The sequence below is a fragment of the Zalophus californianus genome, chromosome 10 (assembly GCF_009762305.2).
Source record: "Zalophus californianus isolate mZalCal1 chromosome 10, mZalCal1.pri.v2, whole genome shotgun sequence".
NCBI classification, from domain to species: Eukaryota; Metazoa; Chordata; class Mammalia; order Carnivora; family Otariidae; genus Zalophus; species Zalophus californianus.
In genome coordinates this window covers 66,147,393-66,175,046 of record NC_045604.1, presented here as the reverse complement: position 1 = coordinate 66,175,046, position 27,654 = coordinate 66,147,393, and the positions used below count along the sequence as shown (strand labels likewise).

General features: G+C 38.6%; 1 protein-coding gene across 8 annotated transcripts in view; it reads right to left on the bottom strand.

Annotated features, from left to right (window-relative positions):
* The window catches only part of CDC42BPA (CDC42 binding protein kinase alpha), a 350,869-nt gene that overhangs the window by 239,156 nt on the left and 84,059 nt on the right, over positions 1-27,654 (bottom strand). For all 8 annotated transcript variants that reach the window (XM_027612777.2, XM_027612773.2, XM_027612774.2 and 5 more), the window contains exon 3: positions 3,985-4,068. In XM_027612777.2, the coding sequence (XP_027468578.1) occupies positions 3,985-4,068 (84 nt within the window). The remainder of the gene's footprint in view (positions 1-3,984; positions 4,069-27,654) is intronic.

Sequence of the window (27,654 nt, the reverse complement as noted above, 5' to 3'; positions counted from 1 at the left end):
ATTTGATCAAATAAAACTTCTGAAGTCATGCATGAAATAGCACCAGAGAAAAATTTAAAAACAATTAAAGCTTAAACCAAATCAATGGGCAATTTTACCTGATGATTCGATTATTAAAATCCACAACATTATGCTTTGGTTCCCTTTGAGGGAAAAGAAAACCACTTGACACACTCACTGCTAAGTTGTGTTTTAGAATTTAAGTGACCCACGATTCTCATTTGCCGCAAACAGTTCTGAGAGGGGTAAAGATGGTCAGAGCCCAGAAAGACTTTTTGTTCCTGACTTTATCTTATTATGACAGCTTTCTGGAATCTCACAGACATTCCAGCTAAATTCTAATAAACATCTGATTAGGGACTTCAAACTCAAAAAAGCTCCAAAGACATTTTGTCAAAAGATTAAACTTTAGTACATTCCACCTATTCTAAACTGTTTCAGTGAAAAAATAAATTTAAAAAAATAAAAAATATAAACTATGACCTAAAACTTCAAACACATATAAGAGAGGAGTAAAACCCCCTCTTCCCCACAACATACTCATCAACCAACCTCAACAACGACATTATCATTCAATCTTGTTTCGTCTACACCCTCACCCCCTCAAACCCCGTCCCACACCCTTCACGTACCACCACCCTCCCTCCTCACACGTGTATACAAGCGCACATACACACACGCACAGGGGTTTTTTGAAGCAAATTCCAGACATCATGCGACTTTATCTGTAAGTATTTAGGTATTCAACTATCCCTATTAATGCCTCAGATACTGAGTTTAGATGTAAAGCACCCTGTCCTTTTCTGCTTCAGTAGGTCATGTTGTCCTCAGTTGTCACAACTAGGGGGTGAGGGGGTAATGGCAATATACTGGGAAGAGGCTGCTACACATCCTACAGTGCATAGGACAGCCCCCACAAGGAATCATCTGGCCTCAAATGTCACAAGTGCCACTGCTGAGAAACCCTGTTCCAAATCGGTATTAACCAAACCATGATGCATGCGAATCACAAGGTTCATGAAGTTATATCAAGGACTCCACATGGATAAAGGCTTATTATAAAGTCTACTTCTACCAAAAAAAAAAAAAACAAAAAAACAAAACTAACAATTTTTTAATATCCTCCTTTAAAAATAGAACATCTGAGTATATGAGAATGTAATAAATATGTAGGAGGGGTTACTGGAGGTTATATAGCTTCTTCAGATGCCGTCACAGATCAGGAGAAGGGAAGGGACTGCTGATGCACTAACAGAGTTTGTGAATGATGAACGGGCAGCAACAGCGACCTCTGTACCCGTAAGGTTAGTTAGCAAATATTCAGCTGCCCAGGTACAGAAAGACAGAGGGTATCCTGCTACCTTCCAATGATGCACGTCCCACTAGTTATATATTTATGATATACCTTACATGGAAATAAATACAGCCAATAGGTTGGAGGTATAGCTTTGAAAAAGCGTTTAAAGCATCAACAACGCACAGGTTAAAAATCGAGACATTTTGCTGCTCATCTGTAAGTTATTAAGCATCACTGGTAGGCACAGTTTTCCAAAGCTGGATAAGTCATGGTCAGAATAGAGGTTTTATTTTTTAACGTGTGTTTAAAAAAGGACTTGATAACTCAAGCATAGAAATACAACTCCACTCTACTTCAAAATGAATCTCTCTACAAAAATTTCAAGGTAGAATTCCTTCCTAAAAGAGGTAAGTTTCAAGTAGTTTGAGAAGAGTTCCTTTCACCTACTGAACCAGCCTTGTATCCCTGAAGTAAAACCCATTCGGTCATGTTGTATGCACGAGTCTTTTTACACATTGCTGAATTCTATTTGCTAACATGTTGATAAGGATGTTTGTGTCTATGTTCATGAGGCACTTTGGTCTTTAATTTTCTTTGTATGGTCCCTGTTGGGTTTTTCTATCAGAATAATACAGGCTTCACAGAATGAGTGTTGCTCCTCAGGCCCCAAGGTCCACCTCCTCCTCTCTGCCTTTTAGAATCTCCTTAAATCTGTTTTATATATAATGTCGAGTCTTTAAAACTGTACTTAATGGAAGGGATAAGAAGAAATACATCTGTTCCATTTTACCCCAGAAAGAGAATATATTTTTTAATTCAACAAAATAATTTATTTAATTTCCAAGTCCTTGTTTTAGCTTCAATTTTGCCACTTCTGTAATGAAAGCTAATCCAGTGATCCTTCCTTTTTCAATTCTCCCCAACATACTAACTTCACAGATAAGAGTGGAAACTTTAACTCAGTTTTTTAAAACTTCTAATGCTGAAACACTAACCTGACTACAATTATGATTTCTGTGAAACAATTAGAAGACTTATTTACTCTTTCTTACTAATAAGACTTGTTGCTCCAGGTGCTGGCAATGCTGCCAGCCCCCTCAGGGTCTGCCTCAGCTGCAGAAGCTCTACGATCCCAAGGCCATGCGAGGTGCACCTGGAGGTGGCCCGGAGTCAGTAACTGAATGATGCAGGTGCAAAGGTAAGTCTTTGGGCCTCATGTGGGGCTCCGAAGGACCATTTCTGCTCCACAGCTCCCTGTTGGACAGTTTGACTTCCCCTGAAAATGATGTCTCACCCCCTTTCCCTTCCATCAGTGCCAATTTCAGAAGACCCTAATTCAATCTCACTGTTGACTACCTGGAAAATCCAATCAATGACAGGAAGGCAAGTCAGCCTTAAGGAAATTCAAAAGTAAAGATTGAAGTTATTGAATATAAAGGACCCTGGCACATATATGCAGAGAGTGACATAAAAATTTCCACATACTTTTCTCAACAGAATACTATTACATGGAGATGAGCTCTGGGGGGCAGAGAGGGGCTGCACTGGGTGGGGGGCAGTCAAAGAGGACTTCAGCTTTATCTGTAATGTACTACTATTTGTTTTACAAATAATGTATCTGCACTTCACTGGTGCAGTGTTTTTCAGGAGACACATAGAAAACAAAACCGAAAGCAAAAACGTGCCCCAAATGTTAGTCATCGATTCTAGGTGACAGAATGTAAATGACTATAAGTTTTGTCTTTGTGTTTTGCTACATTTTTCAAATTTCCCCAAAGAAATGAATAATGAAGTTTCTTACTACTGCCACCCCTATCATCAAGGGAACCATTTTTGCTTTTCTCTGTATGTTCGGGGTTTTTTTCACGTTGCTACCAGTACTGCTGGATAAAGAAAGATTTCTAAGGACTAATTTCTCATTAGAGAAATCTTACTAACCTCCAGAGCTACAGTTCAGCCTATGCAACAGTCTGATCCTCCTACAAGTTCAAATACTGAAATACTTCCAGACTGAGGTCCCCGAGGGCCCTCCCCCGTCTGGCCACTCACCATGATCTCCCACGGCAGGAGACCCCTAGGATCCCCCCAAATCTATGTGTAACATTGGTTCTGACCAGACCATACCAGCTATGAGATATTTTTAACATTGCTCCAGCCAATCTTTCCCTCGTATCAACATAAAAACCCTAGCAATTTTTGCAAGAGCAGCTTTTACTACCATCCTCTAATAATATAAAAAACATAAATTTAACTGTATAATTAGCAATCAAGAGACTTCTTAGAGGGCACATTCAAAAGTCCTGCTGATTCCACTTTGAGCAGAACACAGATAAATACAGAATAATATAAACGAGTTACATCAAGTTGGAAATCCATTATTGCAAAATTTCTTCCTATAAAATAAACTGGTTTCCACACCTCTTTTTCACATATACAACCCCACATTTCGTTTTCAAGCAATATGAACTAAGTCTCACAAATTATGACTTTTTAATTTTTTTTACGAATTATAACTTTTATCATCACTATATCAAAATTGTACATTGTGGAACTTGTCTCTTAGGTCTTAAAAATAATGCCACACAGATACGATGTTAATGATATTTAAGGATCTACTGGCTTTATAATTTTATAGGTCTCTAAAATTATTTCTGAAACATTAAATTTTCCAGTAATTAGAATCTTACCTCAGCTCTCTTCAGCATTTCCCATTTGTTCAATATTTTCATGGCAAATACCTTATCTGCATTTTTTAGTTTCACTACAGCAACCTAGAAAAGGAAATACAACTTTTAATATATGATAACATAACAAATAAAACTTTTTTCAGTCATCCATTTTCCTTTTTCCTTTCTGTAAGAAAATAAATACCAACATTATCAATGATTTCCATGCAGTTCATACTCTAAGATCCGAAATAAAATAATATTGTCGGTTGAAAAAGTTCTATTAGTCAATATGTGCCAAATAAATAAATGTATTTTTTAACCCTCTATCAAGTGATTGTATATTATATCCTCCTTTTCAAGTTGTCTACCCTGGAATTTAAACTCAACATCTACTCTCATTAGGAAATTGACTAAAATGTACAACACTGAAATAACTAGAGCTTAGTGAATACCGTGTGCCAAATTCCAACACAATGCTACAGGGAAGGCAGCTGCCAAAACAAATGTTTCGTGGGAATCAAATAATATAAAATAAACTGAAAATGGTATTATTTTTCACACCACATATTCTTACCCACTGTACGACAACCCCCATCTCTCTCTCTCTCTCTCTCTCTCTCTCTCTCTCTCTCTCACACACACACACACCACCCCTAAAGATCAATTAAGGCTAACAGCTCGACAAATTATAGACTTCACACATCCCTTTCCAACATTAAAAGGAACAAATATATTTTGTATTTTAGTCATGGATCAAAAACTGTCAAATATAAATAAATAAGCCTCAACAAACTGATCCCATTGCTGTTTCTACCTCTCAGCTTCAGTGTGACTAGCTAACCTCAGAGGGCCCTTCCAGCTCACTGGGGACACTGCAGGGCTGAGAAGGCATTGCAAGGGAGACCAAGCTTGTTTCCAGTTCCTGGGGGCTGGGAAGAGGAAGACAAGTACTACCCTAACATGCGGAAGGAGAGAACAAACTAAATACAGCGCATCTTCAAATAGTTCAAAGGGATATTGCTAAGGATAGAGAATAGGTTTAAACTCAAGTGTCGAAAATGTTAAAATCTTAGTGGTAAATGTGCCTGTTAGGAGCATTTAATAAATTTTTATATTTGGATTAGATTGCAATAAAAGTAATATGACATATAATTAAAATAACTGTATAATACTATATAAACTAGAATATTTCTTGGTAATTGTCATAAATGGTTATAATGATTTGTCATTATAGTTTTATCAGTTAAAATGGTGGGGAAAAAAGAAGAATAGCTCAATTTCAAGTGCAATCACTTTAGTCTTCAGTCATTTCTGGTCATATCTGCGGAAATGATGGGTCTGTTAAATTGTTCTCCCGATGGGTTTGTGCTTAAAGAAAGGGGGCTGTCCATGACACAGACACAACCTGAATGTCCATCGACAGATGAACAAAGAAAATGTGGCACACATATACAATGGGACATTATTCAACCATAAAAAAAGAAGGGAATCCTGTTTTTACGACAATATGGATGAACCTGGAGGGTATTATGCTAAGTGAAATAAGTCAGACATAGAAAAACAAATACTGTATCTTCTCATTTATGTGTAGAATCTAAGAGTCCACCTCATAAAAACAGAGAATAGAACGAGCTTTGCCAGGGGCTGGGGGAGATGTTGGTCAAAGGGTACAAAGTTCCAACTTATCACAAAGTGATAAGATGAACATGTTCTGGGGACGTGATAAACAGCATGGTGACTATAGTTAACAGTATTGTACTGTATACTTGAAAGTTGCTAAGAGAAAAGATCTTAAATGTTCTCACCACAAATTAAAAAAAAAACTAATTAAGTGAGGTGATAACTGTGGTAATCATCTTATAATATATATAGTATCAAATCATCACTTGGTACACCTTAAACTTCCACAATGTTATATGCCAATTATATCCCAAAAAAGATGGGGGAAAATAATGGGGGCTGTAATAAAGAGCCAAATTCTTTGAAAGGCTAGAAACACAAGTTTAGCTGCTCTGTAGACTCACATTATATGTTGAGAGTGCAAACAGAGACAGGAGCACTGAACTCAACACGCTTACATTCAGGACAGGAAAGACATGGCTTAAGCCATCCTTATTCTGATTTAGGGAAGAATGGCTGAAAGACTCTAACACTTAAGATTTCCTCTCCTTAGGTCCTTGTGAGAAGAGTACTCCTAGCTGTACGTCTCACCAGTTCTCTGTGTTTGAGGATATAAGGATCTGATGATAACTGGTAGGAGTAATGGTAATACTACCCAGCAACACATAAATGAGTTTGCTCTAAATGCTGGATACTCTTCTAAGAGTTTTATGCAGGTCCACAATCCCTCACCTGCAATTCTAAAGCCAAATGGTTTTCACAATTCATTTGGCAGCAGGTACTGACATTGGGCTAATTATAGTTTTTTGGGTTTTGGTTTTTTAATCTCATTTAGTGTAAAGACAAACATGCTTCACTATAGAAACACTAATGCGTCTGCTTTTGAGGTGCTGCTCCAAAAACCCCAACAGGAGTCCTTTATAAAACAGAGCACATGAACTAAATTATCTTTCTAAAATAAAAATACTGGAACCAAAACCACCTCTGGTTTACAGAGCGGTGCAGGGAATGAGCATGTCCTGAACACTCAAAGGCTGAGCTAGCATTTACTGTGGCTGTTCAGGGCGGCAGTAATAGCATGCGATCTGCAGCCGACTACTCAGGTTTGAACCCTGCCTTTGCCATTAGCTGTGTAACTCTGGGCAGATAACGTAACCTTTCAAAACTTCAGTTTTCTCATCAATGTAACAGCGTTACTAACAGTACTCACCTTATATAACTGTAGTAAAGATTAAAATAATTAATACAAGTATAAAGTGCTTACCACTTAGCACTGTTCAATGACCCCAGCTATTATTACATGGCAGGTATTGTGCTTATTAATAAGCACATTCTAGCCCAATCTCTTAACCGTCGTTTGCCTTACCCCCAACATCTAGTAGACATTCTACATCCCAAATTATTCAATTTCTTTAACTGTGAAATAAACTCCAGTGTCTTCAACTTCTAATAACTTTATACCCCTGGCACATAGAAATATAGCTAGGTATATCCTCAACTGAAAATACATACAAATAAAAATGAAGCCACAACATTTACTATAGTGTGGTTTCCAAGAGTAATATATTGGGGATAACTTAAATATTCTGAAAGATGAAATTTAGTGAATATCTCCCAAAACAGAAAAGTATTCATATTTTCAAAATATTGTTAAAGAATACTATTTAATAGGCAAAAATGCAGAATATACCACTTGCAAGAAGTTTCTTAAAGTTTGCACACTGATCATTTTTTCTGTATATACCCAAAATACATACCTATGGATTTCTATGCCAGATGAATACAGAGAAAGACAGGCACCAAAATGTTTAAAGATCAGGTATTTCAAGGTGATATGATTTCTAGTCACCTTTCCATATTTTCTGTAGGGAACATGCAAAATTTGAAGCATGGAATGGAATGTGTGAAATACTACACCTCACCCTGGTCAGGAAGTGGCCGCTAATTACTGGGATGCTTAGTGTGGCTGGTGGGGGCCCAAATGAGAGCCACTCTGCACACGTGTGGTCATCGGAAGGGCCACGTTGCTGTGCAGTGAAAACCATTCTCCAAGCTACTTTATGACCAGTTCATAAGCTGCCTTAAACCTTCTCTGGAATGAGATAGGATGTAGTGAAATTCTAAAATGTCAGTTCAGGAAATATTCTTGAATTACTGAATTGATGACATAGTAAGACAAGACCATGAAGCTGATGAAATGCTAAAACAAAATAAAGCTCATCTTGCTTTTCTCCTCTAACATTACAGATCATTTTCATGTTTGTGGTAGTAGAAGGAAACTCAGAAAGAGGCTTCTCCCTGGACACTAACTTCAGGTTCTAGATTCTCAAGAACCACAGAAAACTGACATACAAGAGGGTATGTATGTTAAAATGCCCTTTCTTACTTAATTTGATCAAAAGAAAAAGTACTCTTAGTATGGACTCAAAGACCACAAATTTAACACAGAACAAAGATGTACTTTTTAAAAACTCCAAACATAGAGATGTCTGTTTAAAGATTTCATATTGAAAGCACTATAATGTTAGAAAAACTGCAAACACAACAGGAATAAGTCAGGTGACACATGTCAACGAATGAGTTCTTACACACAGTTTAAGTGTCTGCACTTACAGCTACAACATACAACCTAGGATTTATCACACTGTATTAAATAGAATTTCAATCTCCAATAACAGTTCCCATGCAGTTCTCAAATCTAGTCTACACTCAGCATTTCCAGAATTCACTATACCTCCTCTGGCCCATCCCAACAAACCTGCTTTTGAGTCCTGCCTGGACGGCCCTACCGGCCCCTCCACTTCTGCCTTTAACCCCCATGATCTCTTCTCAACATGGCAGTCACAGCGATCCTGTTTCAACGTAGCTCAGATGGTGATACTCCTCTGCTCCAAACTTCCCACCTCTCTCCAAGTAAAAGTCAACCTGCTACAACTTATAAGGCCAACATATTCTGGTCTTCTGACCTCCTAGATCTCACATGCTCTCTCCTCCTAGCTCACTCTGCTCCAGATACACTGGTCACCTGGTTCAATCCCAACCCAGGGCCTTTGCACTTATTCCCTAGGTCTCAAGTAGTCTCCCCCTGTAAAGTCACATGGTCTGCTCTCTCAAACTGAATTGAGAAGGGTCTGTTCCTGAACAGTCACTGCCCTGTCACACTTTCGATACCATCTCTCGCTTCCCTCTCCCCTTCGCTCTTATTATTTAACAAACTGTTAAGGCATCAATATTATCGGCTTCAAGTACACTACTAAACTGATAATGAAACTCAAGTAAAAACAAGGCATTATGGGACACCTGGGTGGCTCAATTGGTTAAACAACTCTTGGTTTCAGCTCAGCTCATGATCCCAGGGTTGTGCAACTGAGCCCTAAGTCAGGCTCCACACTCAGAGGGGAGTCTGATTGAGATTCTCTCTCCCTCTGCCCCTCCCCCTGCTCATTCGAAGATAAATATTTTTTTTTAAAAACCACAAGGCATTATGGTAAGATATACAACTGTGTGTTTTAAGATTAAGTGTGTGTGAGATTATTCCAGCCCATGCTGCTTTCTTAATGACGTGTGGCTTTTAAAGTCTTGACTTCATAACTTAGTCTTTATCTTTTTTTTATCTCCAATGTATAATGTCCACCATCATTTATCATTAATAAGAATAATAATTGGGGCGCCTGGGTGGCTCAGTTGGTTAAGCGACTGCCCTTGGCTCAGGTCATGATCTCAGGGTCCTGGGATCGAGCCCCACATTGGCAGAGAGCCTGCTTCTCCCTCTCCCTCTGCCTGCCACTCTGCCTACTTGTGCTCTCTCTGTGTCAAATAAATAAATAAAATCTTTAAAAAAATGAATAATAATAAAATTACAAGAACAACCCTTATGTACAGAACGCGTACTCTGTGCCTGGCACCGGGCTGAGCTCCTGCACCGCGCTCCAGGCGGTCCCACAGCGCTCACTGCCCAATGACAGAGCTAGTGCCCTTTACTACTGTGAGTACTGAACCCTTCTATAGGCACTGAAGAAATCTTCCCACTCATCATGCCTATCATCTTGACACCTATTGACATGTTAACAGTCATCATTGTTAATATGTATGGAAATCAGTGTGCTTGTTTTTTATAACGTTCTGTTAGTGATCGGTTTGTGTTCAAAATATTTACTGGGGAAAAAAAACTAAGTCTCTCTAGCAAGCAAACTAAAAACACTACAAAGAGTTCACTGAACAGCTGGAAGTATCCTCTCCTTGGAGACATAATTTATACACACAGTAGCAATCATCAGAACATTTAAAAACTGGGCCAGCATGGGCATCGACCACTTGGAACAGACACGGGCCACACAAACACAGCGTGTCCATTGCAGCATGCCCTGGTGGACTGAGGACCAGCCCTGTATGGGCAGGGGCAGTCACAGGTCACAGGTCAACCATGCAGGAGAACCTCACACACTGCCTTTACTCTCCCTGGAATCCCCAGAGAGCCAGGGTACAAGAATGTTTACGGAAGAACAAATAGCTAAAAATAATTCTCCCTTCTGACCCTAGGACTAGGCTATGCAGACCCGGGAGGGCCTAATTATAGTAAGTAGAGGAAGCAGGCTAATTAAAAGCTTTTTGACACCTGAAGCAGGGGTAGCAGGCCAAAGCAGCAAGCTTTCCCAACAAGCTCTGAAGCCCAGAAGCCTGGAAGCTGCCGGAGCAAGGCTGGAGCAGGCAGAAGCGGTGAGCCACCAGGAAGCTGTGGACAGGCAACACCCAGGGCGTAAGTTAAAGGTTTTCCTGAAAGCAAAAAGGAAAACCCAGCGTTAAGTTCAGCAGTAACTGGCAACAAGTGAGTCGTAGAGAGAAGGTTCTTAACTGGTAGAGCTGCTGATTTTCCATTATGTCTTGCTCCTTTATTGTTTCCCATGATTAATGCATTTCTTGAAGAAGTTCCATAAGTCATGCTTTTATTTTCATAGTTTTTTTTTTTTTTAAGAAAAAGCATAATTGAGAGAAATGCCGCTATCAGATATCCATGCCAGAGGTGAGCCAGAGGCATCTATAAACCTACTTACAAATTCCTGATAGAAGACAAAAATACCTTGGAGGAAATAGATACCTCTTTGCATTTTAAAATCTGTCAGTTGAGAAATACAGGGTACATAAGGCCACCAGAGATGCTTTAATCAGGAATGAATAACTATGCAGTAAGAGCTCATGATCCAGCCAATACTACTTTTCTATTCAAAATTCACTCTGTCTTAAAATAGAGTAAATTATCTGCAATCTGTTGCTTTTATTTACATATTTTAACTGATACTCATATAGTGCAAGGATAAAAAAAGAAAGGGGGAAAACAGGCACCTTCTCACACTAAATCTCAAATAACCTCAGTCATGCACTCAGGACTCTGAGTTGACTCTGGAAGTCTAATGGCAGCAGCCCAGGCCAGGCAGGGCTTGCTCCTGGTCCCCTGATGTTCCCCGGCCCTTCAATCTGCCCAAGCGGCAGACCTGTAAGGCAGACATCGCTGGACGTAGCTATCGGCCTCACTTAATCCGATGTGTAAGTATCAATAATTCTCTAGTGCCCTGTCCTATTTTCAGTCCTTTTTATGAAAAAAAATTATTTACTTTTATATTGCTTTATTTCCATAGCTCAACTTCCATTAAGCCCTAAAATCTACCTGCAGTCCCACCATTAATTCTCTGTCCCTTACCAATCTTCTAAAATACCCTGTGCTACCCTGCCACCACCGATGCCACCCTGTCCTAGCCACCTGTCACCCCACAATTAATGACCTGGGGGCCTACTTCCTAGAAAACAGATCCTTCACATTCCCTCACACCATCTTTAAATGTCTCTGTATTTCTACATATCCTTACTTCTTTTCCTTTTTAACCCAGGGAAGAAATGTCCCCCACCACTCTCAAGGCTAACAATACCACCTGAGATCTTGATCCCGGACCCTCTCTTCCTTCTTACCCTTATTCCATTAAAGATTTCTTTCTGGACTTCAAGCCCCTTTCTTCTGCTTCCTGAATATCAATTGATAAACTTTTCCAAGACCTTCTCCCATCCAAAAACAAAAAAATAAAACAAAATATTCACCACCCTTTTACCCTCCCCTCAAGGAGCTGATATTACATCCCTTTTCCATAAGGCATCATTTCCCCATAAGGCACATTTTTAAATAGTATGTGCTTGCTTTTCCCACTTGCTCATCATTGATTTGCTTCCCAGCCTCTTCCAATCACTTATTTCCATCTAGTTTCTATTTCACTCCACTCGACCAAAATTATTCTCTCAAAGATCCATAATGACCTAATTTCCAAATAAAATCTCTTGTTCTCACTTCTCATCTGCTTCAACCTTTCTTAGTCACTGAACACTGCTGACAATCAGTATACTTTCCTACTTTTCTTTTACTTGTTAAATGTTCCCCAACGATCCCCACTCCGCCTTTTTAGATCCCCTCCCCTTCCTGACTTGTGTATCTATTCCAAGTGCCCCAGCTCACATCTGTATGCTCATGACTCCTAAATCCTGATCTCCTAATATCCATACCCTTATTTCTAACTGTCTACTCGTTATCTCTAAATGTTTAGCAAATATCTCAAATTCAACAAGTCAAAACCCTAAATAGCAAACTCATGTACTAAGCTGCACATCTCAACCATCCATAACCTCCACCTGTAACTCATCTCTGACATCCAAGTGACTTCTCTCCAATCTGTCTCTCCCACCCACCTTCTCCCCCACTACCACCGCCTGTTTCAAACCCTCATTATTTCATCTAGAAAATGATACTAGGAACCTTTTTCACCACCTGACTGTATGCCAGACTTTATGCTAACTGCTGAAAATACAAAAATAAAAGAGCACTTGCCCTCAAAAATCTCACAGTCCAATGTGGGGAACATACAATTACAGGACAACTGTATGGACAATTTGGAAGTGAAAACAAGACCCTATAAAAAGCACAGAAGACAGATTCCTGACCCAAAAGGTGAAAGTGGGGGAGGGAGGTATATAATATGTGAATATATCTGTTAAAGTGTCTTAGAAGAGGTAACTGACACCTGAGGTCTTACACAATGCACCTCAGAAAAAGGGACTGGGGGGTTTGACTGCAGGAGGGAACTCTGGGAAGCGGGTGCAGATGAGCAAGGCTCAGAAGCCAGAAATACTTGTGTGGGGGAGAGGGGTGCGTATGTTCAGGGACAAGGAAAGATTTTCCTCCTAGCAGGGAGTAGCAGGAAGTGAGGCTGAAGGATCCCAATAAGGGAGGAGCTCACATGTTGTGTTAATCAACTAGAACCTTGAAATATGAATAATAGGAAACCATCCTTCAGAGCTGGTTTTAGTTAGATCACTTTAGCAGCTCTATGTAGAGTAGCTCTGAGGCAGGGAAAGAAACAAAAAGCTGAGGTTAAACACACTGAGGACCCAATTGGGGAAGAGAGGAAGAAATTCAAGGAATACTTAGGATATAAAAGTTGGTGGTGAATTAGACATGGGGCTGGAGAGTGAGAAATCCAGGCTCTCAGCGCCTCTGGTCTCCTCTCTCCACTCCTTTCTCAACACTATTACTGGTACTATCCTTTTGATTGTTCCAATTCTTTCACGCCTCCGCTTACAGCCCTCTGGTCTTCTCCCAATCCTGTAGAATAAAGTTCCTTAGCATAGCACAGCCCATCACTCACATTCAAGTGACCTTCCAACCACCACCACCAGAAACTCTATATTCCATTTAACAAGATCCCTACCTCCTCCCTGAATTGAAAGAAATGCACTTCAATTAAAATTTAAAAAACACTTCTTTGATTCTAATAAAATATAATTAGAGAAAATTTACAAAATCAAAGTATTAAAAAATAGAAAGCCACAGATAACCTTATTTCATAGAGAAAAGAAAACTACTCTGAAATCCTGTAACTTTGTCCATACCCTTTCAACCAGCAAGATCCTCTTCTAGAAATTAATCCGGAACAAATTACTTAGAAGAAATCATTTGAAATGCAGTGAAAGCATTATGTGCAAACACTTTGGAGAGTATTCTTTATAATACAGAAAAAATAGAACCACCTAAACATTCATTCATTCATTTTACAAATACATATTGAATGCCTAGTATGTCCTAGACCCTGTAGTAGGTGCCTTGGTACTGCAGAGAAATGAATATCCTTATATTCACAGAGCACACATTCTAGCTTAATGTTACTGTTGAGTCAATTACAGAACAGCCACGTTATGGACTTCTGTGGAGCCGTGAGAAATCAGGTTTGCCAAGAAACATTTCAACACACGGGGAGAAGACTTGGAACTATTTGGTAAGAAAAGCCAGTTAGATATTAATGTTGACAAAACTATCCTAATTTTACTATGAATAGAAATTACATTAGAAAGAAAAGCCCAAAAATTTTAGAAGTAGATCTCAAGGTTATGTACCTTTCCCTCTTGCTAATTAGACGATGACTCTAACCAAGGGCATGGAACATATTTGGATTACAGTACATGATTAGTAAGTATTATTTTCATTAGTCACAACAGAGAGCACGAAAGAAAAAAGAACCTCATTTTTCTGCTTTTAATCTAATAGGGAAAATTCCTATGTTTAAAAAGCACTGTGCTAACTACTTAGTATAATGAATAAAGAAATTCAATCCTTGCCTTCACTTGTAGTCCACTGGAGAAGACAAACATTAAGTGTAGATATAAGAAATTTAAAAGTCAGAAGTATATGTGTTATAAAGCAGTTGTACAGGGGTTCTTACCTTCCCCATTAGAAAGATAGAAGTATCTTACATTTTTACGCCCATTTTTATAAACACATTCCATCTACTGATTTCATTCTCCCATTCAGTTTCTTTATGGATTGCATCCTGCCATCAATTATTTCACTGACTTCCAAATATGGAATGATTTAAGATTTTATTTATTTATTTATTTATTTATTTATTTATTTATTTATTTATTTATTTATTTAAGACAGAGGGAGGGAGGGAGAGAGAGAGAGAAGGAGCAGAGGGAGAGGGAGAATCTCAAGCAGACTGCATTGAGCATGGAGCCTGAAGTGGGGCTCAATCTCACGACTCTGAGATCATGACCTGAGCCAAAATCAAGAGTCAGATGCTTAACCGACTGAGCCACCCAGGCACCCCTGCAATGATTTTAAAGAAGCAACAGGTGATAAGGAAATACATTTTGTTCAGCAGGGAGGACCTCTGATTTCTCTGAAAACACGTATCCATTAATGTTGGCCTTAAATATAATGCATTAGTCATTTCAAAGTATCTGGAGGAACTGTATCAAAAGAAATGAATGTGTGGGCAAATTCACTCTGCTCTTGAGTCTTCCTAGGGCTCAGAAGTTAAGAGTGAATGGAAATGGAAATACTCTACCCCAAAAGCAAGAAAGGCTCTACCATCTCTCTCAGAGTCAAGAGGCAAGTGTTGAAAAACAAAGGTGAGTAATTCCCCTCCACTTCTGTCCAAACGACAAATTCAGGTGAATTAAGACTCAAGACTTGTCCACTAGCAATCAGTTGGGAGGCCCATATCTCATCACTCTCCGTCCCACTAGCAAATGAGTTCCTAAGGTGCACTGGAAACTAATTCAGCTACCTGGACCCACATACTCTGAGTCTATTTCTGGTGGTATGGAAGATTACATACGTCGAATGAGCTTCCTAAACATCATAAATGTGAGAAACTATCAAAACAACCTTTTAAACACATTTCAGAGATGGGATGAAAGAAACTGGCACAGCCTCAAAACTAAGCACATCTAAGAATCCTAGAGGATAAGCAAGCACAGCTGGCTTTCACCCTGAACTCCGGAGATTGATTTTGCCCTTTGGTAACTGGAGAGCTGGAAGGGATGGGAAATAAAGACTAGGCAGCATAAAAGGTGAATAATCTAACAGGAAGCCAACCCTAGTAAGTGGATTTACAATGGTCATAGGATATAAAGTCCCTATGCAAAAAAATTAATTGCACTTCTCTGCATTAGTAAATGCTAAATGCTCCACACATACTAGACAAGAAAGGAGGACTCATCAGTTGTTGAATATGGTGTTCTACATCAACTGAGTTTGTAACTGTTCACATCTTTTACTCCTTACTGTTGTCTACTTGTTCTATCAGATATTAAATCAGTGTGCTAAAATCCCTACTAAGAGGTTCCTATGTATATCCTTTTACTTCTGTCCATTGTTGCTCTGTATCCATAAAAGCAATTAGGCAATAAAAAGCTAGGATGGATGTGATATAATAAAATTAAAAATTGGTCTTTGTCCTTAGTTCCTGGCACACTGTTCCTAAAACCTTTGGGATTTGTGGAGAGAGAAGACTGTCTTCTGTATGTTCATGGGGGCCTCGTTGGCTTCAGTATGGGGGCTGGTGACCAGGAAGACTAGGATTTGAATAGCAGCTTATTACTCTTAGCCCCACCCCCAACCTCCAGAGAAGGGGACAGGTGCAGGAGGTTGAGTTGTTAATGGCCAGTGATTTCATCAATCATGCCTACATTAGAGAATCTCCACAAAAACCCCTAAATGAAGGGGTCCTGGGAGCTTCCGGGTTGCTGAGCACATCAAGGTGCTAGGAGAGTGGCACAGAGCCAGGGCATGAAGCACCACCCCCTCCTCCACGCCCAGCCCTATGCAGCTCTTCCACTTAGCTGTTCCTGTATCCTTTATACTAAACCAGTGACACTAAGTTCCTGAGTTCTGTGAGTCCTTCTAACAAATTGCAAAACTTGAGAAGAGACTGGCAGAAACCCCTAATTTACAGCTGGTTGGTCAGAAATACCTGGTGCCCCAGGACTTGCTAATGGCATCTTGTGGGACTGAGCCTTTTAACTTATGGGATCTCCTGCTAACTCCAGGTAGGCAGTGTCCGAATCAAATTGTTGGACACCCAGGTCGTGTCCAGAGAGTTGGAGAATTGGTCAGTATGAGAAAAAGAAAAACCATACACTGGGGTCAGAAGTGTTATGAGTAAAAACAGCTCAATGGGTATACCTGTCTATTTTCCTGAGGTATGATGTTAGCATGTAACATTTCTTTATACACGGTTAGATGGAGAAATATTTCTGGACTTAAAGTCTACTTTGCCTGATTTTAGAAAAGCCATGTTACTTCAATTTACTGTTTGCACAGTAAATTCATTTTCTACATTTAATTTGTAACTTTTTTATATTCTTATATTGAAGACATATCCCTTCTAATCAGATATTCCTGACTTTTGTTTCTTTATCTAAGTGAACAACCTTTTACTTGGATTATTTAAGCTGTTTATATCTTATATAACTGCTTAAACTTTTGGGCATATTAAAATTTTGATTTAACCTATCTGCTCACTATTCCGTTGTATTTCCCATCATTTATTTTCCACCTCTATAACTCATTATACGTGCTAATATTTTCCTTTCATTGGCTGTCCTAAAGATTACCATTTACAGTATCAAATTAGTATTCTTACCACCTCCTAGACAATGATTAGATCTTCAAACACATTAAATCTATTTCCCCACCTCCTATCCACTGTGCCATTGTGGTCATGTAACCTAAATGTACAGATGAGCATTACGGTAACTGTTTTATCCTGTCATCAAAAGCCACATTTACCCTTTCTGAAGCTCTCCATCCCTTCCTACATCTCCATGCTTTATTTAGGATCGCTTTCCTTCCACCAGAAGATTCCCTTTAGTATTTCCCTTAGTTTAAGTCTATGAGGACAGATTCTCTTCAGTTTTCTCTTTGCCTAAAAAGGTCTTTGTCTTCATTTGAAAAAAAATTAAGATATAAATCATATACCATAAAATTCACCCTTTCAAAGTGTACAATTCATTGGTTTTCAGTATATTCACAAAGTTGTACAATCATCACTATCTAATGCCAGAATATTTTCATCACTCTCCCCAAAACACCCCATAGCCAGAAGCAAGCGTGCCCCACACCCCACTCCCATCAGCCCTGAAAACCACTAATCTACTTTCAGTCTCTATGGATTTGCCTATTCCAGATATTTCATATAAATGGAACCAGACAGTATCTGTTTATATCTGATTAATTTTACTTAGCATGATTTTAGGGTTTACCCACACTGTAGCAGATATGAGTATCTCCTTCCTTGTGGCTGAATAATATCCCAGTGGATGGACAGACCACATGTGTTCACACTCCTCAGCTGAGAGACATGTGGATTGTTCCCATTTTTTTGGCTATTATGATTAAGGCTCCTATGTACATTGACATACAGGGTTTTGTGTGTATGTTTGTTTTCAGTTCTCTTGGGTATAGATCTAGGAATAGAATTGCTGGATTGAATGGGTGTTTTCTAAAGTAGTTGTACACTTTACATTCCTGCCAGCAAGGTACAAGAGTTCCAGTCTTTCCACATCCTCACCAACGCTTGTTACTGTCTTTTTAATTACAACCATCTTGCTGGGTGATAAGTGGTATCTTGTGGTTTTGACTTATGTTTCCCAAATGACTAATGATGTCGGGCATCTTTTCATGTGCTTATTGGTCATTCATATATCTCATTGGAAATACATCTATCAAAATCATTAGTCAATGTTTAGTTAGGTTATTTGCATTTTTACTGCTGAGTTGTAAATGTTCTTTATAGGTTCTTGGAAACTAGACTGTTTTCAGATACATAATTTGAAAATACTTTCTCCCATTCTATGGACTGTGTTTTCACTTTCCCAATAGTGTTTAGAAGCACAAAAGTTTTAAATTTTGATGAAATCTATTGATTTTTTTCTTTGGCACCTGTGGTTTTGGTGTATACTTAAGAAACCATTGCCCAACCAAGGTCACAAAAACTTATACCTATGTTTCCTCTAAGAGTTCCACAGTTTTAGCTCTTAGCTCTTTAGTTCTATTCTCTATTTTGAATTACTTTTATATATGGTGTAAGGTGGGGTCCAACTTCATTCTTCTGCATGTGGATATCCAGTTGCTCCTGTACCATTTGCTGAAAAGATTATTTTTTTTTATCCCCTTGAATATTCTTGGCACCCTTGTCAAAAATCAACTGACCAGGGGTGCCTGCCTGGTTCAGTTGGTGGAACATGCAACTCACTATCTTGGGGTCGTGAGTTTGAACCCCACGTTGGGGGTAGAGATTACTTAATAAATAAAAGTTAAAAAAAAAAAAAGTCAGGGCATCTAGGTGGCTCGGTTGGTTGGGCAACTGACTTTGGCTCAGGTCACGATCTCAAGGTCCTAGGATGGAGCCCCACATTGGATTCCTCTCTCAGCAGGGAGTCTGCTTGTCCTTCTGCCTCTGCCCCCTCACCCCGCTCATTCTCACGCTCTCAAATAAATAAAATCTTAAAAAAAAAAAAACTCAACAGACCATAGACATATGGGTTTATTTCTGGGCTTTGAATTGTATCCCATTAATCTATATGTGATCCTTAAGCCAGGACCACACAGCCTTGATTACCAGTACTTTTTGTATTAAGTTCTAAAATCAAGAAATGTGAATTCTCCCATTTTGTCCCTTTTCCGAATCAGTAATTCTGGGTCCCGTGAATTTCTACGTAAGTTTTAAAATCAGCCTGTCAAGGTAGCTTGGGTTTCGAAAGAGATTGCATTAATTTGGGGAGAACTGCCATCTTAACAGTACGGAGTCTTCCAACCTGTGAATACAGAATGTCTCTGTCTTCTTTAATTGCTCTCAACAATACTTTATAGTTTTGCTTTCATTTAAAAACAAATATTTTTGCTGGGTATAGAATCATAAGTTAACATGTTTGCTTCTTTGAGCAGTTTTAACATTTTCCATTATCTTTAATTTCCATCATTTCCCTTGTCAAGTGAATTGTCTTCTCATTGCTTTTTGGAAGTTACATGTCCCTTTTTCCTCTAGCTGTTATTAAAACCTTCTATCTTTGGTTTTCAGAAGTTTAACTACCATATGCCTGGACGTATTATGTGCCTTGATGCATTTATCCTGTCATGGAGTCATAGGAACTCTTGAATCTATGTGTGGATTTCTGTTCTTAGTTAGCTTTGAAAAGCTCTCATAGATCATCTCTTCAGATACTGTTTTTGTCCCATTTTCTCTCTTGTCTCCTTTCTGGAACTATAAATATATACATGTTAATTTTTTTCACTTTGCCTAATAGGAATCCTAATTTATTTTTTAATTTTCCATCCACTTTTTCTCTCCCTACTTCAGCCTAGATATTTTCTACTGACCTAGTTTCCAGTCCATTAATCCTCTCTTCAGTTTTATGTGGTTGCTATGAAACCTATCAAGTTTTAATTTAAGCCACTGTATGTTTTATTTCTACCCTAGGGTCAGATCACCTTAATACAATCTGGGATTGATTTGATTACAACCGAGTTTCCATCCTGTGAGGGCTGGCCTATTTCCATTTGTCCTCCTACCTAAGGGGTGTAACCCTTCAGGGGCCCCAATTAAACACCAAGAATATTTAACAGAGCTCTCCTCTTTATTGAGCTCTACTTTCTAATTTTTGTTTTCCCCAACCTGTGAGATTTCTGAAAGTTTTCTTTAACTTCTCTGCCCCCAGACAACTGCCTCCATTTGAAAGGTAGAGCTAAATGCTGGAGATGCACATCTCAACAGACCTACTTCTCTGATTCAGGGCCCCTGAGTCCTTACTGATTTTATAGCTCTACACTTTCAAATAAATTTGTTTTTTAATCAAGGTTTTCTAGTTGTTTTCAGCAGAAGAGGTGGTGTGACATAAACAAGTGTGTCATAATCAGAATCAGAAGTTCCATGCAAATTATTCACTGTGTCAAATTTCTCAAAATATTCTATAGGATCTTAATTGGCATTTCATAGAATTTATAGATTAATCTAGAGAGAACTGACATATTTACAAATACATTATACCATGTTTGATTATGGTGTATCTGTTTTTCAGGTCTTTTTATCATATACTCTAACAGTTTTAAATTTTCCTCCATGTAAATCTTGGCCATTATTTGTCAGGTTAAATCTAGCTACTTGATTATTTTTATTATTGCAAATGGTATCTTATACCATCATCTCTTCTAGCTGATTATTTTGTGTCTAGAGGAATTCTGATTTTTGTAAAATGATCTTTTATTTGAGAAATACTAAATTATCTTATTAATACATCTAATTTTATCTATTGCCTCTGTAGATTTTAATATGTAGGTGATCAGATTTCTCTCTTCCCTTCCAATCCTATTAACTCATTTCTATTTATTTTCTTAACATACTGGCCAGGAACTCCAGTAACATGAAATGCTCTAACAGTGTTAACCATGTTTGTCTTGTTCCTGATCTTAAATGACATGCATCTGAAGTTTTTCCATTAAAAGTTTGTTTTAGGTTTTGGCCCGTATCTCTCATCAAATTAAAGACATTCCCTTTCTTATTTTTAGAGTTTTTATAATAAATATGTATTAAATTTAACGCTTCTGAAATTGAAATAATCATGAGCCATGACCCAACAATTTTTAAATATATTAATTTTTTTAAAGAACCCATTTTGGTTTTGATAATACTATTTAACAAATTTCCAACCTTACTTTTATTAGTTCTCTCCTTCTTGTTTACTTTGTGGTTCTTTTTCCAACTTCCCGAATTAAAATTTGGGTCATTAATTACTGTATTAGTTTGCTAGGGCGCCATAACAAGGTATCATAGATCAGGGAGCTTAACCAACAGAGTTATATTTTCTCTTACAGTTCTGGAGACTTAGAAGTCCAAGATTAAGGGTTGGTTACTTCGGAGTGTCATGAAGGAAGGATCTATTCCAGGCCTCTTTCCTTGGCTTAACATGCTCATCTTCTCCCTGTGTCTTCAAATCATCTTCTCTGTGTCCAAATTTCCCCTTCTTATAAGGATACCCATGATAATACAGTAGGGCCCACACCAATGACCTCATTTTAACTTTGTTACCTCTACAAAAACTCTATTTCCGGGGCGCCTGAGTGGCTCAGTCGTTAAGCGTCTGCCTTCGGCTCAGGTCATGATCCCAGGGTCCTGGGAGCGAGTCCCACATCGGGCTCCCTGCTCAGCGGGAAGCCTGCTTCTCCCTCTCCCACTCCCCCTGCTTGTGTTCCCTCTCTCGCAATCTCTCTCTCTCTAATAAATAAATAAAAAATCTTTAAAAAATAAAAATAAAAATGTCAACTCTAAAAAAAAAAACAAACAAACAAAAACTCTATTTCCAAATAGGGTCATATTCTGAGGTACTAGAGGTTACAACTTCAACATACGAATGTTTTTGAGGGCTTGGGGAAAGAGCCACAATTCAGCCCACAGCACTTACCAAAGTTTGTTTCCTGCTAAATTAATTATAAGCTATAAGTCTCTAAGTATATCTAACAAATTCTGAAGTGCAGCATTTTCATTCCTATCTAATTATTTTATAATTTCCCTTATGATCTATACTTTTAAATGTATAAACATACAGGTCATTTTTAGGTGACTGATATTAATTCCTTTCTTAAAAAAGGTTTTATTTATCTATTTGAAAGAGAGGGAGCGAGCAAGCAGGGGCAGGAAAAGAGGGAGAGAGAATCTCAAGCAGACTCCCCGCTGAGCCTGGAGCCTAACACAAGCTTGATCTCCTGACTCTGAGAGCATAACCTGAGCTGAAACCAAGAGTCAGATGCTTAACTCACTGAGCCACCCAGGCACCCCAATTTCTGATTGTATTTCATTAAGGTCAGAGATAATGGTCTGCATAATAATGATAATTTTTAGAAGTTACTGAGGCACACCTTCTGGACTAGAACAAGGTAAATTTTTTTAAAGATTTTATTTATTTACTTGAGAGAAAGAGAACACAAGTGGAAGAGAGGGAGAAGCAGGCTCCCCGCTGAGCAGGAAGCCTGACACAGGGCTAGATCCCAGGACCCTGGGATCATGACCCGAGCGGAAAGCAGACGCTTAACTGACTGAGCCACCCAGGCACCCAAAGAACAAGGTAAATTTTAAGAATGATCTGTATGTGCTAGAAAAGAATGTGTATTCTCTACTGAATATAGAATTCATATCTATTAGGTTCATGATAACCATGTCATTAAAATATTTTACATCTTATCCCAGTGGCAACAGTGGCCGACTGGGTTTATAGGAAGCAGGTACTACGACTGGACATGGCAACTGTAAGCTCAGGGTCTCCACAGTTTCAGTAAATCCAGGATCCAGATCCCAAAGTGTGGTGGGCCCTAGCCATCCTTTTATGCCTGGTGGTGCTGCTTACTAAAGCAGACCCCATTTTGCACCCCCGCAGATGAACTGTTCAGCCTCCATAATGAGGACATCAACAAAACGGACTGTTTGAGCCTTTCCTGGATAGACCAAAGCTGCCTCATAGAGTACAGTTTGCTAAGAAAATAAGTCTGCCTAAAAAACTTTGATATCCAGAGACAGTGGCCAAACCGTCTAAACATTCAAAAGACATCATCAACAAAATTCCTGTGTTTCTCCCTGGTTGTTCGGGCCATGAAAACCATTTCTGACAAGCTCTGCATTCACACCCATGCGGATGCCAGTGGGGAGTTCGGGGCCCGCTTGAAAACTGCTCCTCTGTTGGGTAGTGGGGATGACTGTATGGGGGTCTTCCCTCTGGAGCCTGGAATTTCTGGACCAATCAAGGCCTGGTCTCGGATGGCCTCATTATGATTCCTATGTAGGCTGCGGACCCTCCTCTATCCCCCTATGTGAGCACTAGTTCAATGGCTCTCAGCCACCAGGCGATGGGAGGTGGAAAGACACTCTCAAGTGCAGCCAAGGCCTGTAAGCCTGGATGTAAGGAGCTACCACTAGTTTCCAGCGTCCCTTCCAGCACAACACTCGCAGCTGGTGCTTACACACAGGGCCCAGCAGAGGGAGCCTTCCCTGTGTCTGCAGACTCCCGTGGTCCTGAAGTTCAACATGTCAGCTACAAAATAAAGGGAGGCCATACCGCCGGCCTCCTGGACTGAATCATGGAGAATGCTATCCCCCACTGGCTGGCTGTCACTCCTAGAAAACGGACTGGGGTGACAACTGCTTCTTCAAATTCTCTGAGGAAAGGCCACTGTGGAATCAGAGATTGTGGGTTAGAATCTCAGGTACTGATCAGCACCACAAAAATGTGGCCTACTGCAGCCTGGTTTTTGTTGTTTTTGTTTTTTTATAAGGCTGGTTGGGTTAAGGTGAGGACTGTGGTGGGAACTCCTTTTATTCTTTTGAGTTTAGATAAGACTGAAGAGCTCGGATCATGGCCAGTGTGCTGTGGGGCCCAAAAGACGAGACCAGGCCAAACCCTGTATATACTATTTAAGGTGATCTTTTCTGGATTAAACAGAGCTCTCTTACACAGGAAAACTCCCAACCCTGGCTACATGCGGCCTCTTCGGTGGACTGATCCTTACTGCTGACTGGACGGTGAGCCCTTTCAATTTCCTAATAAGGACTTTCGTGTAGACTAGTGCCTGCGCTCCAACCAACCTCCAAACTCTCCCCCCCTCCCCAACTGGAACATCTCCACTGAGCAAAACCAAGTGAGAACCAGAAGGCTCGGACTTCAGGTTTTCCAAAGGGATGGAAAATTAAATTCCTAACAATGATTTAAATTCCTACATACATTCAGTACCTCTTACCCAGTAGTTATTTTCTAGATTTGGAATAAGAGATGATAGACAGCACTTTAAATGAAGAAAGCCACTTTGTCCAGGGGTCCCTTAATCTGTCGAACCTTCCACTGTGGCACACCCTCTCCGATCTTCTCTGTGGCATGACTTTTTTTAAACAGAAGTTTTATTTGCAGTGAGCCTGATCATGTGAATGATCTATTCCAACGCTGGCTAGAACTGCTGTGCTAGTTGCAGAACATAAATCCCAACAGAATAGCTTAAACAAAAGTAAGTGGTTCCCTACTAGATACCAATTTGACTGCCTCTAATCCCTTCGTGAAACTAGTTTGGGAGAAACCAGTTGTTACCATTTTTTAAAATCACTGCTTTACTCTACCAATCGTTTTAACACAGAACGGAATAGATATGCCATTAAAAGTTCCACCTTCAAAAAATAAAAATTTCTAAGTCTTGATTTTTTTTTATCTGCTTGACTTGCCAGTTTCTGAGAAGGGAGAGTTAAAAGCTCTATTTTAAACTGTTCTGAGTTTTTGTATTCCCCTATGGAAATTTTATCAGTTGTTACTGTATATATTTTAAAGCTCATTTGTTAGATCGATTATTACAGCTTTTTACAAATTACTTTATAACATTTGTGATTATGACATACAGAAAGAAGACAAAACAAATGTAGAGTTAAACACAATTTTAAAGTGAACATATAAGTAAAACGGAGATCAAGAAAGAGAACATCGCAGTAACCCAGAATCTGCCCACGTGCTTCTACCTTCTCTTCAGAGATAAGCATTATTCTGACTTTTGTAATAAAATCAAATCACATGCATTCTCTCCTATGGTGCCGTCCTTCAACTCAACACAGTCAGGTTTTAGAAAACAAGGTTATTCTAGCCTCATCAAATGGGCTGGGCAATGGTACCTCTTTTTCTATCTGGGGAAGTTTACATTTAGAAGTACTTCTTTCTTCCTTAAGTTACTCAAAGAACTTGCAGATTAATTCATCTCAACCTGGAAGAATTTCTAGTGATTTTTTAAAATAGAGAATAAGTTCAAAAAGAATTATTCAATAAATAGCGAATGCTTGAAAAATCAAAACAAAAATGTTTCTACTTAGAAGGGTCACTCCCACTCCTGTGAGCATCTACCTGTGCCCCATCCTCCTTGTCCCTGTAAAATGTTACTTTATGCAAATACAAGTATGAATCGTACAATTTCTACCTCTTAACAAAAAACAGCATACCACATACATACACATACACACACACACACACACACACACACACACACACACACACACACACACACACACACTATCCTGCAGCCTAATTTATTCACTTTACAATATATCCTGGCGATCTCTCCACAGAGGTCCAGTGAACTCCTTCTTCATTGCACCTGTATGGTGTTCCACTGTGTGGCTATACCATAGTTTGTTCAACATGTTTTGGACACTTGTGTTGTATTTGTCTTATTTTTTACACTTGAACAGCTGATCCATTTGTAGTTTGTTGTGATATATAATTGAATTTTAATTGGATCCACAAATGGATCCTTCCAACTCACTATCCTATTGTCTCAAGATCATGTATTAAAACGTCTCTTTTGCACTAATTGGAGATGCTGCCTTTAGCAGACATTAAATTACTATGTGTATGTAAGCCCATTTCTGGACTTCTTATTCATGTGTATTTCTTAAGGCTTTATAATATGTTTTAATATACAGTAGGTCTGTCACTGTGCCATTTTTCGAGTGTTTTTCTGTTGATTCTTAATTATTTTCCTGTATAAACTTAAAAATCAACCTAGTAATTACCATATGTATTGGAATTATTTAATCTGTTAATTTAGAAATAATTAACACTTCAATGATGTAGCAATTACAAATGTGTTTTTCTCTTCCATTATCTTCCAACTGACATTGTTTATACATATAAAAGTTCATGACTTGTGTATATGTATAATTACTATGGAATTATTTAATTTATAGTAGCTTTTAGCATTATCTTGGGACTTTTAGATATATTTTTAGATATATAATAATATATTCGCGAACTGAGGTTCTAACTCCTTCCTTTTTAATCCTTATACCCAACTGATACAGGCTTTTTGGCAAAAATTATGTGTGTGTGTGGGGTGTCATTCCAGTTCATTTTTGTTTGACCCTAATTCTGGGCAATTTATGTGATTCCACCCTCTAATTTACGCAGTAGCAGAAAGGTAGAAGAAAGAGCAAAATTATCAACAAGAAGAAAATGGACTGATACTGATGTTTCTGTAATGAATTAAGAATGTTGTGACACTTAAAAAATGCTAAATTCTTGGAGTGGGGAAAAAAAGGATCCATATTCAAGAACAACTATTATGAAAATAATGCAAAGATATCTGGCAAAGAAGTCAATACAGAAATCAAAAGAGAACATTAAAAAATATTCAAATAACCCCCCAAAAAGGCAGAAAGAGAGCAAGAGAAGAACAAGAATGAGGCAAACAGAAAACAAAACAAAAAAATGACATACCTATATATAATTATATTTATAAATTTTCACTAAAATGGCCTAAACTGGGCTTCAGCAAACCATGGCCTATAAGTCAAATATAGCCCAACACCTGTTTTATAAATAAAGTTTTATTTGAATCCAGCCAAATCCATTCATTTACAGATTGTCTACGGCTATGTTCACACTACAATGACAGAGTAGAGTATTTGCCACACAAACCATATGGACTGTGAAATCTAAAATATTTACTGTCTGGCAGTTCACAGAAAAAAATCTGTTGACCCATGGTCTAAATAGCCCGATTAAAATGCATAGATTACCAGAATGTATAAAAAATGCAAAACCTAACTACATGCCATCCACAAGAGATTCACTTTATTTTTTTTAAAGATTTATTTATTTAGAGAGAGAGAGAGAGAGCAGGGGGATAGGGAGAGGGAGACAAGCAAACTCCCCGCTGAGTGGGGAGCCCAGTGCAGGGCTCGATCCCAAGACCCTGAGGATCATGACCTGAGCTGAAATCAAGAGTCAGACGCTCAACCGACTGAACCACCCAGGTGCCCCAGGAGATTCACTTTACACACAAATGCAAAAAGAAAAAGTTCAACCCTTAAGAAAGCTGACCATATTAATATGAGACAAACTAGACTACCAAACAGACGTATTACCTTACAAAAAAGGAAACATTCCATAATGATAAAAAAGTTGATGTATCAGAAATATATAAAAATTGAGAAATCGTATGCCCCTTTTATAAGTTTCAAAATGCATGAAGAGGAGGAATAGACATACCGACAATTATATTTGAAGATTCTATAATACTCCTTTCTCAAATGAACTAAACAAAACTCACCAAAGTATGGAAGATTTTATTGACAGCATCAACCATCTTGATCTGACATTTATAAAAGAATACAAGCAACAAACATAGAATAAAAATTATTTTCAAGTACACATGGAGTGTTCATAACAATAAGTCAT